The sequence below is a fragment of the Megalobrama amblycephala genome, linkage group LG13, assembly GCF_018812025.1.
Source record: "Megalobrama amblycephala isolate DHTTF-2021 linkage group LG13, ASM1881202v1, whole genome shotgun sequence".
NCBI classification, from domain to species: domain Eukaryota; kingdom Metazoa; phylum Chordata; class Actinopteri; order Cypriniformes; family Xenocyprididae; genus Megalobrama; species Megalobrama amblycephala.
In genome coordinates, this window is record NC_063056.1 from 24,448,209 (window position 1) to 24,467,873 (window position 19,665).

The 19,665-nt window shown below is 36.7% G+C and overlaps 1 protein-coding gene across 10 annotated transcripts; it reads right to left on the bottom strand.

Annotated features, from left to right (window-relative positions):
• Positions 1-338: 338 nt before the first annotated feature.
• On the bottom strand, positions 339-19,543 carry LOC125242986 (polycomb protein SCMH1). Of its 10 annotated transcripts, XM_048152154.1 has the most exons (18): positions 19,416-19,538; positions 18,667-18,811; positions 18,342-18,455; positions 18,045-18,091; positions 16,929-17,006; positions 14,383-14,453; positions 14,040-14,274; positions 13,302-13,390; positions 12,856-13,102; positions 9,669-9,913; positions 8,184-8,354; positions 7,954-8,080; positions 7,662-7,862; positions 7,059-7,226; positions 6,820-6,951; positions 5,472-5,612; positions 4,865-5,010; positions 339-1,555 (listed from the first exon to the last, which is right to left on the bottom strand). In XM_048152154.1, exons 4-18 carry the CDS (start codon positions 18,067-18,069, stop codon positions 1,433-1,435), a joined length of 2,199 nt encoding a protein of 732 aa, XP_048008111.1. In that variant the 5' UTR covers positions 18,070-18,091; positions 18,342-18,455; positions 18,667-18,811; positions 19,416-19,538; the 3' UTR covers positions 339-1,432. The 10 variants fall into 10 exon arrangements, with proteins under 10 accessions (XP_048008111.1, XP_048008110.1, XP_048008107.1 ...); XM_048152153.1 differs by lacking the exon at positions 18,342-18,455; XM_048152150.1 differs by lacking the exon at positions 18,342-18,455 and having other exon boundaries at positions 16,929-17,009.
• Positions 19,544-19,665: the final 122 nt, after the last annotated feature.

The window sequence follows — 19,665 nt, forward strand, 5'->3', positions numbered from 1 at the left end:
AGGTTGTTCTGCCCCCATGTGGTTGATAAAGGTAGTGAACCAGCATCATACATGACACTTGCCACAAATACAGTCCAAAACACTTTCAACAAACTCTTAAACAATTAAGTTTTTGTCATTTTTGATCAAACAAACAAAAATCTAGGTATGAGGTTCTAATAAAATGCGTTAAGATATGCAATATGTGAACTAGCTACTTTTCAAGCAAAGCTCATTTTATGTTATGTATATAAGTGCAATAGAATAAATTTGTAGTCTCCCACAAAATATAATATGTATTCCATAGAAACTAACCACACAACATTACCCTGAGATCTGAGGCAAAAAAGAAAAGAAACTGAGGAAAAACTCCGTATTTTTATTTGAAACGTACGGAGTATAACGTTGTCAACATATGCACTCTACCATATTGTATAAAAAGTACAAACAAGAGAGACAATGTAAACATCAACACAGTATAAAATACAGGCAGAGTGTATAATAGCAGAAAAGGTGCAGTCACACTAGACTTCCTTTCATATTCATCTCAAAACACGAATGCAAGTACATACTAAGAAGTCTTGCACTTTGTTTTGTCCTGACAATTGGTGTAACAAAAACACATTTGATTAACAGAGTACCTAACTGTCACAGATTGACCTTTTGGCTCAAAGCAATGCAAAGAATAGAAACTTCAAAACTGTATTGCCTGCAGTGTTCCCGCAAAGTGGAGTAGATAATATAACATTTTTAATGTAATGTTAATTGTCATTTAATTGATTCAAACTGATGGCATAGAGAGTGACATCATTCCTGTTACCCATATTTGTTCTGAAGTAATTTGACATGCTCAAAGTCTAGTGTGACTGCATCTTAATTCCTAAGTGTGCTGTGTATAAAGTATGGAGGTTGAGTAATGGTCTCTGAGGTGTCAGTCCGGAGGTATCCCTGGCCTGATGGGGGAGATCCTAGTGTTTATCTGGAGTTAATTGAAGAAAATTTATACAAATTCTTGTATAAAAAAAGCCATACAAAACACCCTTATTGTTGTAGGGTGAAATAATATACAATTAAACATATATGTCATAAAAATCAAGGCCTAAAACTGGCCTGTATACTGTCCACTTCACTGCTTCAGTCAAGTCAAAACGTGTGAAATGTTCTGGAACGGTACAAAAACAACCGTGAGTGTAATGTGAGAATAACCGTGAGGATTTCCGTCATAAAAACGGTCATAACAGTGCTTTAATTAACAACAGAATGCATTTAAACCAGGAGAAAGGGAGTATCGAACAAAAGGGAGGGAAAAGAGATGGGCGGAGCTCGAAAGCTTGCCGACACCTGCTACAGTACTGGGGGACATAAGGATCCCAGCATGTCGTGCATCTTGAAATGTGCTTGAAAGGGGTAAAGGTCGAGGATCAGAGAGAAACTCATTTGAGTGCCATTAAGGTCAACGACCCTGTTTCAGTCTGTCAATGTGGAAGGTGAGTTTAAGGGCGGGACCCAACTTCAGCCCCATGTATTTCATCATGACGTCACTGCGGAGCAGGAGGAGAGCTTTGCCATCAATTTCCTGTAACACCAGGAGAAGATGTTTTATTGCATAAACAATAAGACAGAATATTATTCATGTGTGAAAGGATATTAGACACAAAATCTACAATAAAAATGTTATGTATTGTCAGAATGTTTTCTGTGACACTGTCAGTACTTTGTCAGAGGATGAGATTCATCGTAAAACAAATCGACCATCAATGAGCATGCTACATCAAAAAAAATTGCACAGGGTGTGCAGAGTTCAAGACTCAAGCTTCAGACTGCAAGTCTTCAAAAGGCATCATAGGAAGTAAAAACATGAACACAGGAGACAGTAATTCAGTAATCTCTATATTCCAGGGTATCTGCAGAGTTTTTAAAATCATAAGACATTAAGACCTTTAAGACATTTAATGAGGTACTTAATACTGCTTCACTTTCATGTCAGTCTCCAATGCTATTCATGTGTAATGCTGACGCAGGAGCCAGCCAATACTGAGCCGGCAATCTGACATAGAACCCAGAAGAGCTGCTCTGTGTTTACAATGTGAAAGGTGAGTAATAATGACAGAATTTTTATTTTTGGGTGAACTAAGCCTTTAAGGGTGCGTTCACACTTGTAGTTCGGTTTGTTTGGACCAAAAAAAATAAATCAGTCCTGGTGCGATTAGCGTTCAGATTGGCAATTTATCACCGAACCGAAAGATACCGAACCTAAAGGCATGGGGATACGTTCACAACCCGATTGGTCGGATTTTATGACGTATTGCCCATTTTGAGACCGTTCTTAACGAACTTCCAAAACAATGCTGTGTGCTAAGGTAAATGCGCTTGTTGTGTGTGCGTAGCCTGCATATGATGGTATTTTGGCCAGCTGGGAAGTCGTAAAGAGCATAAAATGTGTAGTCAAAACAGAGACAGGAATCCCTCTGTCTCACACACAAACGATCTGCTGCGTGGAGACGCACGTCTGATGCCTCTGATGGGCAAACTCACGACTATGACGATAAAAACCGACGTGTGAGGATTCTGTCCATTTTAGGGTCTTCCTGTTTTTGGTTCGTTTACATGTCTTTGGTCCGTGTTGTGTTCATATATCATTCGAACACCTCCAGAGTTCGTTTGGAAGTGGACCGAGATGCATCTTTTCAGTGGTCTTGGTCCGCTTGTTTGGTGCACACCAGGGTTCAGATGGCAGCATTCACACGTTCAAATGAACCGCACTAACAGAGCAATCGCACCAGGGTTCATTTTAATCGAACTACACCCTAAGGCATGTTTTATTCAATACATACATATATATTGAAATTGGTTTATGTACTAATATATCAATACATAGGAATTAGAGGTCGACTTTAGGGATGCACGATATATCAGCCACCATATCAATGTCAGCCGACATATGTTCATTTTCAATTTTATCATTATCAAACCGATAAGAAAATTTGGCCGATCTATTAAAGCCGATAAATAATCGATTTTTTCCCATCAGCTGAGACACTTCAGATGCGTACTGTTCGCCATGATGATTTTGAATTGCTTGAAATGATTGAAATCAACTTTGAAAAGGAAAATACATTTAAGTGCAACGTGCAGCACAAGTTTGCCATATAGGCTACATTAAATTATAATGAAAACACTGTAAAAGAATGTTGTGAATTTGTTGTGTGCCCATGTTTTAGCGCATTGTTACAAGAAGCGACCATCCACAACGGAGTTACGCTTTCATGACTATAAGTTCACTTGTGCATTCGCAGCCTTTTATTTTGTGCAATTGTAAGTTGTAATATAATGTTTATTCTGTGTGTGTATATATATTATATATATATGATTTATCTCATATAGGATGCATTTGGTTAAGTTAATTAACGCGATAATAAAGCACGCCGGTGATCATCACGCCAGCGATGCACATGCAGCAAAAACAGCAATGCGCAACAATAATAACTATGATTGGGACTGTCATATTCCTAACATTATAATGAGTACACTATTGTAATTGCATTGTTAAACAAGCCCAAAATACACCAGGACACTTATTTTGAAATGTCTTTACTACTTCTAGCTGCTCATTCAAAACGATGAGGGGAGCTAAAATATGCACTCTTACAACAATCTACAACATAATACAATATAAAAACCATCAAGTAAACACATTGATAATTCATTAGCAGTAGATCATTAGCAATCACTTGACATAAATGCATGCTATTCATTCATTGCATCTAGAATTAAGAGCCTGTAAAATGCGCAAAAGCACCACATTTTGACTTTGAAGCGCTCAAATTAATTTAAAATAAATTATCGCCTTTTAAAGTTTAAAGGATTAGTCCACTTTTAAATAAACTTTTCCTGATAATTTACTCACCCCCATGTCATACAAGATGTCCATGTCTTTTTTTCTTCAGTCGAAAAGAAATTAAAGTTTTTGATGAAAACATTCCAGGATTTTTCTCCATATAGTGGACTTCAATGGGCACCAAACAGTTGAAGGTCATAATTAGTTTCACTGCAGCATCAAATTGTTCAACACGATCCCAGATGAGAAATAAGGGTCTTATCTAGTGAAACCATCGCTCATTTTCTGAAAAAAAAAAAGGAAAATTATATAAGTTTTAACCTTAAATGCTCATCTTGAACTAGCTCTCTTAGAGCTGTATTACTGTATTATACTGTATTACTGCCCTCCACAGGCCAAAGTTTGAACTAATTGTTATATACTATTGAACTAGCATATTGCATATAAAAATTAGTTCAAACTTTGACCTGTGGAGGGCAGTAATACGCTTAGCAGCGTCTACACTGCTGGAATTCTAATAGAGGAGAAGAAGAAGAAAGCTAGTTCAAGATGAGCATTTCTGGTTAAAACTTATTTCATTTTCTTTTTTTTTTTTCAGAAAATGAGCAATGGTTTCACTAGATAAGACCCTTATTTCTCATCTGGGATCGTGCTGAACAATTTGAAGCTGCAGTGAAACTAATTTTGACCTTCAACTGTTTGGTGCCCATTGAAGTCTACTATAAGGAGAAAAATCCTGGAATGTTTTCATCAAAAACTTTAATTTCTTTTCGACTGAAGAAAAAAAGACATGGACATCTTGTATGACATGGGGGGTGAGTAAATTATCAGGAAAAGTTTATTTAAAAGTGGACTAATCCTTTAATAAATCACATTAGGCTGCATAGTGATTCTTGTTTTTCTGTCCACAAATTTAAGAACTCTTAAATTAATAAAGACGTGTGATATTCCATTTAAGATATTTAGGACTTTTGATGACCTTAAATTTGATCAAACTGAATTCCAGACTTTTTAGAGACCCCCAGGGACCCTGTATTCTTCACTTACATGTTTGCGGAAGAGGTCTGCGTGTGGTCCGAGTTGAGGGTCGATGTCTCTGATGAACTGCATGACGTCCTCCACCGTCCACAGGTTGGGGTCCTGTCCGCAAAGTCGCGGGCTTTCTCCTTTTGAGCTCAGAAAGCGTTCAGAACCTGGGCAGCAGTCAGAAGACAAATCAGTGAAAAATCAAGATCTTTTGAATTTTTGAAGTCCATAATTTGTTCACATGATCACATTCCCGAAAAAGGTTTTCAGTGGAGACTAAAACTCTGAAATCATAAGTGAATATTCTTGTATTTTACATTTTTCCTCATATAATTTGTTTTCAGTACATTAACAGCATAGCAATTTAAATAAAACTGAAAAATGGCTGAATTTAATTATTAATATTTGTCCTCCTTTTGCTTTAACAGCAGCACTCAAGCTGCATAAACTACGTAAGTCTGTGTAAACCATCCAGAATGTTTTTTGTCTAGAGGAGTCAATGACACAAATCTACTTACATTTGATTAGAAATAGTGCAGAAATACAACTTTTGAAGATTAAATCAGATTTGAAATCCATCATTTTCGCTGTGTGCAAATGATCTTCAACAGTAGGCTGATTTTTGTACCTGTTGAGCCCAGACGATGTAGTTTCCCCGGTGAGCTGCTATTCTGAGAGAGGGGACGCATTGACAAGCCATGTCCAGGAGACAAATGTGTTTTCTCCAAGACCTCTGAGCTGCCAACCCCATTCTCTATCAGGAAGGGCTCTGATCAAGTGCAAAAATACACAAACAAACACCATTTAATACCAAAAGACATCTAGAGTTCACTCAATACAGTTTTTCTCAATCACTTTGGATCAATTCTCAAATGAAATTTTTTTATCAAATAATAAGTTCAGATCTCTGAACAATTGGTTTCTTGTTCACATCAGATTTGAACTTCTTATTGATTTAAGCAAATTGCATGTTTTGGCATGTGTCCGCAAAAGACTAAGTACAATTGTCTACAATTTGCACAATAACTAAATGCACATGGCTTGTAGATCAAAATCTGTAAGACATGCATGTATATTCTACAAATATCTGACATGGAATGTTTGTAATGTCTGTTAAATTGGCAAATGGCCTGCCATTGTAATGCAATCAGAATCACAATCTTACCAATCAAGTTTGGAATCATATATATGGAGTTTGCCCAATACAATTGCTACCATTTTTGAACAGGGAGGAACATCACAACCCTAAACAGCAGCAGCTACAGCAGTACTGTATAAATACATTTGTATTTTTACAGTATATTTATTTTTGTAATGTGTTACATGTAAACTGAAAATGTGGAAGAGCAATAGGAAGATATGCAAGAATGCATGGTGGTGGTGTTAGAAGACATAATAGAGTGTATAAAAATTAACAATCAACTTTGAATTTTCAGTTTACATGTAACATTTCTACAAAAATAAATGTACTGTGTAAATATATAAAAATCATTTTCTTTTTGTGTACTACAGTATTGACTTTTCCCAGTAAATTTGTACCTACTGTTGAAATCTGTATCTAAAAAGCTCAGTGTGTACAGGAGTATTCAGCTAGACAAAACTGACATTCCTGTGTAGTATAGAAAGCAGTCAATGTCAACAAAAAAGTAGAACAAACAAATATTTTCATGGTGAAAAAACATCTAAACATTTTGACCAGAGTGGCTCACATGATGACAAAAACACTTTTTATTTTGGTGGCATTGGCCAATTTGACACAATAACTAGGTTTTGAAGCATGAATGAAATGTTTTGGGTGAGTTACTACATTTTCCAGACATGCAATAGAGTTCTGATGTTCCAGCAAACAGTTGTGACAGTTGCACTAACAGTGTAGAGGATGTTAAGACCGTTTCGGAAAATGTGCCAAAGCGATTGAGAAAAAAAAAAAAAAAAAACTGTAAATGCTGTTTTAGCAGTGGAACAGTGTGAAATACCTTCTGAGGAGATACGGTGGTTTTTAGATATTTTGTGCGGTACAGGGTTGCTATGGTAGGCGTCATGTTGATGGAATCTCTTAGTGCCTCGACCAGGTCCAGAACTCAGACTTTCTGCAAAGTTTCTCCTCTCTACAACATATACAAGGCCCTCTTTTTAAGTCTACACAACTGTAAGATCAAAAAGGCACAAAAGATAGTACTGAGTGCAAGCGGCGTTTGCACGCATGAGCGCTGACCTGTGTACGTCCGGCTGTCATAGTGAACTCCTCCTAGAGGGACGGGCTGATTGCCGAACAATGGTTCACAGTGCAGGTTGTGACAGAGTTTCTCCAGGAAGCGTAGCACATACGTCACACTGTTCACTGCCGGCAGTGTTAGAGTGTGGTGCTGCTGCTCAAAGTAGGCTATAAAAGTCAAATGGGCAAAATTCAGTTGTTATCATTAGTCTATGATCTGCAATTGAATTAAATAAATATTCAGAGTGAAGCGCAGCACTGTGTTCTGCTTTTTTTCTCAGAGCATCTCAGTTTGCAGTAAATGTAAATGCTCCTCAGAGAACACAACTGTGCATGTGCTCTGATTTTGGGTTGTTTATAATGGGCATTTGGGAACGCAACATGCGTCGACCGTATTTATTGTCGTATTTATATATAATTACAAACTGTGCAGCCCTATAAACAAGTGCAACAAACCAGGAGCTTTATTTTATTGCATTTTAAATGGCAATCACAATTTTTATCAGAAAATTCGCAATTACAAATTGTCCCTAAAACATTCCGTCCTAACAAGAAGTCAAAATCGGTATTTTCTATTAGCTTTGTGGTTCTGTGTGTGCTTACCTGATATGAGCTCTCCTCCATGGCCTGGTTTGAGGCAGGAGAAGACTATGCTCTGGTTATGTGCACAGTCAACACAGGCCTGAACACACTGCTGCAGCACCGAGGAAGCACGGCCAGGCCCAAAGTGATCTGGCAGGGACTGGATACGCCGTGCATCCAGATGGGGACCTACTTTTCCATACTTATTCAAGTACACGCATACTGAGACACAGAGAAGTTGTTAGGAAAGACAGTATGCAACAAGGACTGTTTTAATATTTTAATTTAAAAATATTTAAAACACTTGCAGTACCTGTAGGGGCTTGTAGGGCGGCGCTGGGAATGGTGGCGTTGTCCAGTGGAACTGAGCTGGTGTCTGGCTCTGGAGTGCTACTGCTTGGGGAAGTGGGCATAGGATTAGGTACCAATCGGGGCTTTCTCTGTATACAAACAAATAAGCACAGTCAGGTCAAATTGCACAAATAACAATGCCTTATAGTTTTTGATTTGGTTTATTAATATTAGTCTTCTGAAGAGTTGCACCTTGCTGCCAGGTTTGGGGCCTCTCTTTTTTGGGATCTTGATGGGTTCTGTTGGGTTCTGTTGCACTTTCTGGGCCCAGCTGGCTGGCAGTTTGCCTCTGGGTTTACTGATAGGTCTACCAGGACCTCCAATTGCTCCTTCAAGCCACGCTGTCCTTTTGGCCCAGCTTAGCTAGAAGACAACATAAAAAAAAATACAACACTTTCAAAAATGTCAAATTAAAAACTGTAATAATACCAACTTAATAATTTAATCTAAACATATTTTTATAAGACAACATTCACCTTATCATTGACCCAGCAAAACATATGGAAACTAAATGGATAGTTTACTGTCTATACATTAGTGGAATTGCATCTCATTCACACAAAGCATGGTTAGCAATCTTTGGCCTCCTAAACTTACAGCAAACATTGTGTTTACCCACCATGCTGTTCCTAGTGGATATGACTATAGCTAGCTAATATGATGTTGACTTGTGTCTTAACTTTTTAAAGCACCAGAATGTCTTTCTGCATTTAAAAACGTGAGATGCAGAGTAGTGGAATGACTATAAGTATGAAACAGCTTCACAAACAGTCTTTTCAACCACACAGTATCATTATTTCTGTGTTACAAAACATTATCATAGAAGTGTACTGGGATATAAGTTTATAGTTTGGATATAGGTCTACGGTAGCGTTCAAAATAGAGTAAATGACCTTTTGAATGCAACATGGCGCTTCAAATAACGATTGTATCAATTACATTGTTACACCACCAGGTGGCGACAAGTGACTGTTGAAATATCTGTCATTGAATCATTCATTCAAATCGATTTTTTAAAATAATTTATTCAGATTAATTCAACATTTTAAATAAACTGCAGCAATGAACATTTTGTCAGAACCTTTAGTAAATTATGTTATTTTGCTTAGTTGTCTGTTCAGAATTGTGGAAGAATAAATCTCAGTTTGAAACAAAACAAAATGTGATTCTCAATTTATCCAGAATTGTGCAGCTCTAATTTCATATTTCAATATTCAATTAATATTTTTTAAAAACAATTAACAAACATTATTTATGCAATTATAACTGCAGGTTAAATGCATTCATGTCCCCTCTGAGCTGCATTAAACAGTCTGTGTAAATACATCTAAAGCAGGGGACACGCTTAATGATTTTAAGGCCATTATGAATGTAATTTGATACTTACGGCTGATCATGCCCAAACACGTCGAGTCAGAGCCAGTTGCATTTAGTCGGTATTTACAGTTGGTGTTTAAATTCCATGTGTAAGTATTTAAATCTGCTTCAGTCGAAAGAAAAAACAGTCTTTGTGTGTTGAGCTGAGTCTTATGGTAAAAATGCCCATAAAAAGGTAAAAATCAATTTAAATTTATTGGAAAAGTTCATTTTTGTCACTGCTGCGAACTTTATGTCAATATTGCACAACCCTACTATCAACTACTTTTCATATTGTAATGACTCTAAATACTTTTATACCTTGCTTCCTGGTTTGGGGCCTCGTTTTTTGGGGATTTTAATAGATTCCAGTTCCTTTTCAGGCTGACTTGTCTGGGAACCAAGTGTTCCTTTCTGACCCCAGGGCCCGGATAGTTTGGTTTTCTTGCGGCCAGGCTTACGTTTCTTCTGGGGTGGGGGTCGGCCTGGTGTAGGGGGCATGCCTGTCCCCTCTATGCCACCATCTGGTAGGGCACCAAGTGCACCTAGCGTCTTCGGTAACCCAACTGCAAAAAATTACATGAAATTAAGTGAAAGAGAGAAAGAAAGAAACTACAGATAAAACAGGACAATACAACACAACGTGCAGCAACAAACAGAAGCAGAAAATGAAGAGAGGCAGGCTTTGTGTGGAGAGCTGACCCATTTTTCTTTGAGCCATTTTAACAAAGAAACGAGTTGTGTTACACATTTTGGTGCTGGGGGCCTCTGAAGTGTTACACAGATGAAAAACAAAATGTGAGAGCGAGCACAAGAAAAGAGGAAGGGAGAGAGAATTCAAGAAAAATGGAGAGAAAGATTTAAACATCTGAATTGAGATTCTTGAAAACAAAAAAAGCAACACAGAATGAAAAGTTTATGAACTTTACACAAATTAAACATTTATCAAAATTTAATTTTAGACAAAAAAATTGAGTAAACAAAAAATACCAGAAGAATCAAATTATCAAATTCAACCAAATAAGAGCAAACACACACAAACACTTCAGAGCTTTACGGACCTGTTAATGAGGCCATGATTGCAGTTTGTACTCATCCAACTCTGGGAAATGAAGACTACACGACCTCACAGAACAAGGGTCTGCTCTTGATCTTGCAGTGCGTGTCAATTTGTGGCATCTTATTCTCTCAGTCAGTTCACTTCCTTCCTGCCCCTTAGTTTCGATCCTCTCTCTAAAGCTTTAAAGTCTGCTGATAGTGACACGACAACCATCTTTCTAGTACTGTTAACCTGCAAGTCATTTATACACAAATGGTGGAGTTTGTTTTGGCTCCATCCCAGACTGATACGTTTACTTATTTCCTTTCCTTCAAGCATGAAGATATTCAAAAATAAAACACCATAACAACTTGCTTACCACAAATAGCTGTGAAGTTTAGTGTGAATTTAGAGGCCTGACAAGGTTTTTCCTCCTCTGCCAAACTCGCTGGCCTTGCGTTGTCTCTTTAACCCTCTTCGCTCATCCCACTCAAACGGTCACACCAGCGAGGCCCGCTATTGGGCACAGGGTTTGCAGCTGTGCCAGCTGGGTGGATGCCAAACCATTGTAAACCAAAACCCTTAAATTCTCTCTGATTTTCTCTCTATCAAATGCCTTTATTGCTTAAAGGAATAGTTCACCCAAAAATGAAAATTCAGACATCATTTACTCACCTTCATATTGTTCCAAACTTTTTTGGGGGGTGAATTATCCCTTTAAAACACCTTTTTATTTATATTTTTTACCTCAATTTTTCCCTGTTGGTTTTGTATCATAAGATCCACTAAGAACATTAAGAACATTGTTGCAAGGAGAGTAGGGCTGAGAGCTGTGGGAACAGAGTGAGGCCAGAGGCGCAAGTGCTAATGAGCCACACCGGTCTCACGTCCCATGGAGGAGCTCCAGAAGGATAAAAGGAGGAGTGACAACAGTGGAGGATGAGGATCAGGCCTTGACTTTATTATGTTGTCTTGTTTTAGTTTATGCGGCAGTCGTCCGTGAAGGGGTGCCGCTTTACTTTCAGTTTGTTGTTTATGTTTATTTTGTTATTAAAGTTTTATGTTGAACGTTCGCCAGTTCTCACCTTTGCAACAAACATAAACGTACATAATGTAAATTGCATAAAGTTCTTTTTCATTATGTCACTAGCTGGGTTTCCATCCAAACGTGCAAGAATTCCAAATCAAAGTTTGCACAAAAAAAAAAAAAAAAAATTAACAATTAGCTGCGTTTCTATCAAGTTGTTCGAGCGGATGACTGTGGTATTGGTAAATAAAACACAAAGTCCCTTTCAAGAAAAGTCTGTTCACTCGGCGGCATTATTTGCAATGCCTCCAGGCAGCTATTTCAAGCATCCAAGACCAAATCTTATCTATTTGAATGGGGGAATCCTGAAATCTCAAAAACTGCTTGGCGAACTCACAGTTAAATAACATATTTCAGATCAGCAACAAAATCTGACATGAACTGTCCCATAAATGTTGTTTCTTATGCTCAGATAGCGTTAAAAAAAGCATATTTTTCAGGCTAGACGAGCCAATGCGCATGTGAAGTCCTAAGTGAAAGTCTCATGCTTCTATGGGAGTTTCTAACGCAGCTGCAATGACGCAATGACTTGATCAGTCAGCAATTGGCTCTTTTACTTCCACCATATTGCGTGTTGTAGTTTCTCCCATTCATAACTAATAGGAGTGAACCGTCTTTCTATATCTATAGTCTTTGATAAAACACCATCAGCGGAAACAGACGATTAGCAATGTGGGTTTAATGTTCGCTATGTCAGAATTTTATTCAGCAAATGCGTTTCCATCTCCCATTATTTGCATTAACTCTTTTTCACAAAAGTCAAAAACCACCTCAAGCGAGTGCAAAAACCTTTTTGCGAATTAAGGGATTTTTTTTTTTTTTTTTTAATTTGGCGTTTTCATCATTTGTTTCTGATGCGATACTTCAAAATGCACATAAAAACAGGGTGATGGAAAGATAGCTACTGATTCAACTCCCTAAAACCCCTCTCATTTACCAGACAACAATAGGTACGAGTCCCAAACTCATAGGCAAGACTCTAAAAGTTGTATACAGTTCGGTCGGTAAGATTTTTTTATATATATATATTGTAAAAGAAGTCTCTTATGCTCACAAAGGTTGCATTTATTTGATCAAAAAATCCAAACACTAATATTGTGAAATATTATTACAATTTAATAATATATTTATTATAATATAATTTATTTCTGTGATGGCAAAGCTGAAATTTTAGCATCATTACTCCAGTCTTCAGTGTCACATGATCCTACAGAAATCAAGCTAATATGCTGTTTAGTGCTCAAGAAACATTTCATATTATCATAAATTTTGAAACCGTTTAAATTAGGTATTTTGTTCTTCAACATCTTCTCTGTGCATGAACGTGAATGCAAACACTTGTCCGAATAATAGAGTCTGAATTCATACAAATTGATCCATACCTTTAGTGCCTGGCGGCTGCAGGTTGTCTCCAGTAAGTGTGCACCAGCCGACAGGGAAGATGTCTCTGGAATCGTAGCGGCAGTAGTAATCAAAAGCGCCCCGCCAGCCGTCAAAGGTGACCAGCACCTCCACACCCCGCAGCGCGCCCACTGTGGCAGGACAGATGAAGTGAGGATTCTTCCTGTCAACAGCCTCCAGCTTCATCCCCACCTCAAAACAGTTCTGCTCTGGGGCAGGTGGCTCTTGCTGGAGGGGCAAAGAGATGCAGGGAAAGTGAGTGAAAGAGAAACATAGCAGACAAAAAGAATGAAAGGCAAACATTTACGCTTTGCTTCTTTTAGCATCAAATGACCAGAACATGTTAAATTAATATGTGAACAAAAACACTGATCTTGTCTTTGAACCTATTGTGTGTGTTTGTTTATTTGCTGTTAGCAACAGATACCTTGTGAAAGATTCGGGCTGGGGCCATTTCTGCTCCGTTGAGTGTTTTTAATAAGAACATGGGCCATGATGATGCATTCAGACGAAACCCTGGAGAACAATGCAGAACATTCACAGTCGAATATCACTCCAGATTGATCAAAACATATTTTTATGAAGGCAAGGAAGTTGCTGATTATTACTTGTGTTTCAAGAGACACAATCTTTTTGTGCTCTGTTTAATTTTCTCTTTTGCATTATTAAAAACATGTAAGGTATTGTGCTTTACCTAAAATCAAAAGATGGCACTAATGGAGTAAAATCAATTATCTTCACTTGAATGATTTAAAAAAAAATCTATCCACTTGTTACTTCTGACGTGACACGTCGCCGTTTCCGGGTCCAAGCACTTTATCAGAAACCAAAAGTAAATGGTGTGCTGTAATACTACAGAAACATCATGATCCTGACCTTTTTGTCCATACCAAAAATTCCATTGGCCAAACAGTGATTCATCTTTTCAGAATCGTTAAAATACTGGTGTCCAGGATGCCATGAATCCAGAGACTGTAGTATAAACTGTGAGTTTTTAAAAGCTTTACATAAATAGTGCTCATAAATACTGCTGAGATAGCATTCTGGAGGTTTGGACCCGGACACAATATTTGTTATGTCTTAATGACATGATGTCTTAATGTCTTAACAAGCAGATTTCACTGTGAATAGAATCAAAGTTTTAAAATTGTGAGATTCTAGAGACCTAGTGGTGGCTGCAGCATGCCTCCGTTTTTCTCGCAGTTGCCAATGGGCTGGATTTCTGCAGAGTCCACTAAGCGCCAGAAATCGTTCTTGTTGTCACTACCGTCCAGTCGCAGACGAAGGCGAGAACCCGTCAGGCCCACCACTGTAGCAATGCAGGTCGATGTAGTGTTTCTAGGATCCTGAGCTTCCAGCTTCATGCCAGCCTTAAACTCATTCACTGGAGGGGTCGTGCTCTGAGAATAAGGGTCAACTTTTTTTTCTTAATGTGGTAGTATGACATTTAAAATTGATCCATAATAATGATGTGTTCCACAGTTGCATGTGTGCATGAAAAGACTCACTTGTCTGAAGCAGTGAGCAGGAGCAGCGACTGCTCCTGTCTCTTTCAGGTACTTCTCCCAACTGAAATGCCCTTAAAAATAAAGGTAAACATGTCAGCATCAAACGACTCTTAGGCTACGTTCAGACTGCAGGCAAAGTGGCCCACATCCAATTATTTTTACTCATACGTGAGTTTTTTTCCCCCATAACACTGTGATTGGCACAAACCAAATGGAATCTGATTTGGGCCACTTCCATATGTTGTACCAGATCAGATACAGGTCTGATGTTTTGCAATGCGAACTCAGTATGAACAGTCATATTGGAATTCTTGCGACTTTTATGACCTTAGGCATCTGTCTTTATCCTGTCTACCATTCCATTCCATGACTACCAACATGATGGTTTACAATGAGATATAGTCTAAACCTGAATGATTAATGATTAACAAAAATATATGACTATGCAATATTGACCAAAAATTATATCTCAATATTTTCTGGGATTTTATTGATAACAATAATTAGACAATATTTTGCTGAGTGTGTTTATTGTGCTGGTACCTTGGCAAGTTTAGGACTGCTGTGGACAGACGACTCCTACATTTTTTATATTCTTCATATTCTGTGTTGAGGTTTGTTCGGAGTAGTGATAGAAATGATCTTTTCCAATAAGTTTAAATTGACTTTAACCGTTTATGGTCATTTTTACCTTTTTTAAAGGATTTTTTTTTATAACCTAATTAATGTATGCATCATCTTTTGTGTCAAATTCTTACATTTAATCAATAAATTCAATTAGACTAATAAGACACAATAGGGCTGTTACCAATCAAATGAAATCAGTATCAACAAAATTAATCTTTGCAATGCAGAGGAAAAACAGAACCTGCATCTTAAGTGGCATTTAGATGTATTTACACTTTTAATGCAGCTCAGAGGTGACAAATGCATTGAACCTGCAGTCACAAATGCATATATAATTTTTTGATGTTTTAAACATAAAACGTTGAATACTGATATTTGAAATTATTTAAAAATGATGAAAATATACTTTGAATGTGAAATTAAAACCACCAGTAGGTGGGAGCAAGTCACTGTTAATAGGGCTGCACAATTAATCGAATTCCTAATCGTGATTACAATTATGGATGCCACAATTATGTAATCGTACAAAGGCACAATTACAAAAAAGAAAAAAGTCCCATTTATTCTGCGTGCTTAAGATGTGTGTTTTTTTTTTTTTTTCAACAGATTATCTTATAGGTATTTTTCCATTGTTTTAATTTTAGTTTTAGTATAACTTTATACCATGCATAATATTTTAACTTTTTTTTTTATTTAAATAAGAAACAAACCAATGTATAGTTGACATCTGGGGCTTATAGAAAAGCAATAAAAGTTTTTCAGGAAGAGTGTTTTCAACTTGTTTATTTTCATATAAAAATATGGCATACAGTTGCTTCAAACAATGGTATAAAGCTATTGAAAACATCATTTCATGTAAATTGTGATAATCGTAATTAATAACCGCAATTACAATTTCAAGGGAATAATCGACAACTATGATTTTTGTCATAATCGTGCAGCCCTAACTGTTAATAAGCGATGCATATGCTGCGTCCCAATTCGCATACTCTCCGTCTTTAATAGCATTCGAAATTAGAATTAGTGTGTCCAAATCGTAATGAGTTGAAATGAGTATTCCAAAAATCGGAAATTTCCTACTTTCCACCTTCTGAAGTCGTGATTATGAGCTCATCGCATTCAAGTTTTGACTTGACCTCTCGTTCATGTCCAATTTTTTAACTAGGAAACTAGTATTTACGATAATTCCGATAACACGTAAAGGCAGCATTAGATAAAGGGGTTTGAGTGATTAATAATTAGTTTCTAACCAGAGGAAAAGATGTTTATTCAATGTTATCCACATTATATGTCATCTGACTGCAACAGCATTGTGAACTTTAGTGAGGATACGTTTGGTCATTAACTTTGAAATGCATCATTATGCAAATTGTAAACACATGAGGAAAGCTCTCCCTGGTAGATCAACGTGCTACTACATTTCTCTCCGAAATGGAAGGAAATTAAATTATATTTTATGTGGAGGATTTTAACTGAAAAGTTAAACTCAAAAGTATATACTTTTTCTTCACAAAAAGAATATATAGTTTTAGGGCATAGTATAAGTAGGCTAATTGGGATGCAGCAATAGTCTTAATAAGTGAGTCATTGAATCATTCATTCAAACGATTCGTTCATTCAGTAAGGAAACAACACCGTGTGTTGCTCAGAGACACAAAACTGTGCTGTGGCTTTGTTTGGAACTATTTTCGTTGGCGAAATAAAGCAAAAATATTATGTCTAAAATGTATGTCACTTAATATTACATTGTTTATTGAACTGTTGTATAAAAATATCACATATGTAATCATGCTGATTTGGAGAATAAAATGGCACTATTTGTATAATATTGATTAACTATATTAAATTTAATATTATAAATATATAAATATAAAAGACATACTGATATTTGAATTATTTAATTGTAGTGAGGTTGCTACCTTGGTACTGTGATGGCACGCGAGAGGGGCGACCACTGCGAGCATGCTTGATCCGTCTACCATCTTTCCACTCAATAGCTACTGGGAGAGGAAAACACTTCAAAATCACTAAGTCAAAATATCTCCCCTGATAACAATATTAACTTTCATTATTGAAATTATGACAAGATGCTAATCTTGCCGAGTATCTTCGTTTCATATTCTCTGTCATGTCTTAAGTGAACGTAAATAATTGTTGAAAATCAGATGTGTCAATACATTAGATTAGTGAATTAGGTCAAAAGAAAAAAAAACTCAAATGAGTAAATTTTCACTGCTCTTTTCTTGACTCAGCAAATTTTGTTACTTTAATAACAATGAATCTATATATTTAATTTGCACAGTGAAGACTTTGGAATGTTAGTTTACATTAATTACTTTATTCAATTTCGGTAGTATTTCTTACCTGAATACTGTTAGACCTACTTGAAAAAACACTGAACACTGAAGAAGCACAGTTTATTTAATTTGTATATTGTATATAATTTGTACATTGTATTTTGGTATATTGTATTTATTTGTGCTATCGCTTGTAATTTGTTTATTTGTTCTTATTTTACTTAGGCTAGTATATTTTGCTGTGGTGTCGATTTTGGAATCGAGATTTTTGAAATTTCACCGGTATCTAAAATGTTGGTGTCGAATCAACCTTATTTATTAGAATACAAGTTTACATGGGTCTAGAACAATGAAAACAGTTATTTTAATTTAGATAAATTATGGTTTTATAAATAATAGAAACAATCCTTAGCATTGAGCCCTGCATCTTACATTAATCATGTGTTTTTTTGTCTCGCAAACTAAACATTGTTGTATGAACTGTGTTCGTTCAAATGTCACCCATGTAAAATTCTCGACCTGGCTGACATTATTAGGTTTTGTGAAGTGTCAGTTATATTGAGTTTATATTAATCTGTCAGTGACAATCTGACATAATCAAAGTAACATAATGTGACATTATACATTTATATATAAAATATTATTTGTTTATACATTCTAAAAACTTCCAATATTTTCTATAAAAAAAAAGATTATTTATAAATAAATATTAACGTTCTGAACAAATAAGAGTCTCACCTTTCTGTGGTACAGGTTTCTTCATGATCCTGCTTTTTTCAACCTCTCTGCAAAACATAAACACAAAACTGAGATTTTAAATCTGCTTATTACATTGATGTTACATTGATTTTTTGTGGTTCGATCTGGCCTGTCTGTCTCTCAGGAAGTGAACTGTTGTCCTGGTCAGCTGTCACTGGTCTCTCATTCTTAACATATTGAACATTGCCAGATATATTCCCCAAAGGACAATAACATGGACATAGATAAAACAACTAGCCAAAAGGTAATTTTTCTTACACAAATTGACCACTTTACCATTTTTCTTTCTGGACTGAGCCAAAGGGTCGTTGGGTCAGACGCTTAACAACCAGCAATGACCCAAAAGGTCAATGTGAAGTGGTAAACAACAAGCAACATGTTTGGGCAGTGCTGTTAGAGAGACGGAATCATTCATATTCAAATGAATAATAATACAATAACAACAAGATAATAATACTATAAACGATAAGATCCCGTTAAACCAGCAGTCAATAACATTTCTAAGTTATTCTGCATCTGATAATTTCTGTGTTCGTACACCCCTCTCTCATGTCTAAATGCAGATTAAATCAATAAAAACTAACTGTATGCGTACAGATACCTCAAAAGATGGCTCCCTGTCTCCCAGTTTTCCAGTTCTCTGTTCAAAAGCAGGGCGCCTTTGAGCGCCAAACACACAGTCCCTCCCTCTCCATAAATGACAGCGCGGTGGTGGCGGGGATTTGATTCATCCCAGTGGCTCGAATCTTTTGAATCGGTTCATTGGAAAAAGATTCACTCGTGTTACAAAGGCATGAAAGGCGAGTCGATACGTGGAAATGGACGAATCGTTCACTTAAAAGATTCGTTCACAAACCAACACAACCTCATTTCACTGGGAAGCTACACTCTTCCAACTCGACAACTCGAACAAAAGCTTATTCTTTTTTTTTGTACGTTTAAAATCACGCCAAACTCTTTAGGGATGATTTAAGTGCATTTGACGATATAAAACAATAGACTTTTAAGAACAAAGCATACAAAACACCATACTCAACAAATATGCTGCTATGCTACGTAGCACCATGCCATGTTTCGTATCGCATTTTACAATTTCATATTTCCTTACGCTATACTGACCTCGATCATAAGAAACAGACAGTAAAATACACTTATTTGGGTCTTTATTATTGTAAGGCAATACTTCACCTCTAATGCATATACAACAAGCATTAGCTAAATGCTAACCTCTAGCAACTCTCTTTAGTCACTTTTTGTGTTTTTCCTCTACAATTTTTTGAAAGTAAAGTTATAAAGTGGTGTAATAACTGATATGCAATTATTACGGACGGTAGGAAGGGGACTGTTTACCTTGCGCGGAAAGGTTTTTGTGTGATTTCTCAAGTGTGAGGGTTAGTGTTTATCCGCCATGTTTTTAGTGCGCGTGTAGTCTTGTGTGTGTTCAGTAGCAGCGCGTGGAGAGGGGAGGGGCTGCACGGTGCACGCGACTGTACGGGACGATTAGACTCCTATCAAAGTGGGTCAAGAAGGCAAATGCTAGTTATCTATAATGTGTGTTTGTTCACCAAAATGTTTGGTTATTTAGTTTCTTTTATCCGGT

What these genes read in the sequence shown, in the direction of transcription:
- LOC125242986 (XM_048152149.1), bottom strand. Translation starts at nt 18,069, where the DNA reads ATGAAGAAACCTGTACCACAGAAAG. An exon ending in GAAACCTGTACCACAGAAAG is followed by an intron (nt 17,010 to 18,044) that starts GTGAGACTCTTA and finishes TTCCTCTCCCAG; the next exon opens with TAGCTATTGAGTGGAAAGAT. An exon ending in CTGCTCACTGCTTCAGACAA is followed by an intron (nt 14,275 to 14,382) that starts GTGAGTCTTTTC and finishes CCTTATTCTCAG; the next exon opens with AGCACGACCCCTCCAGTGAA.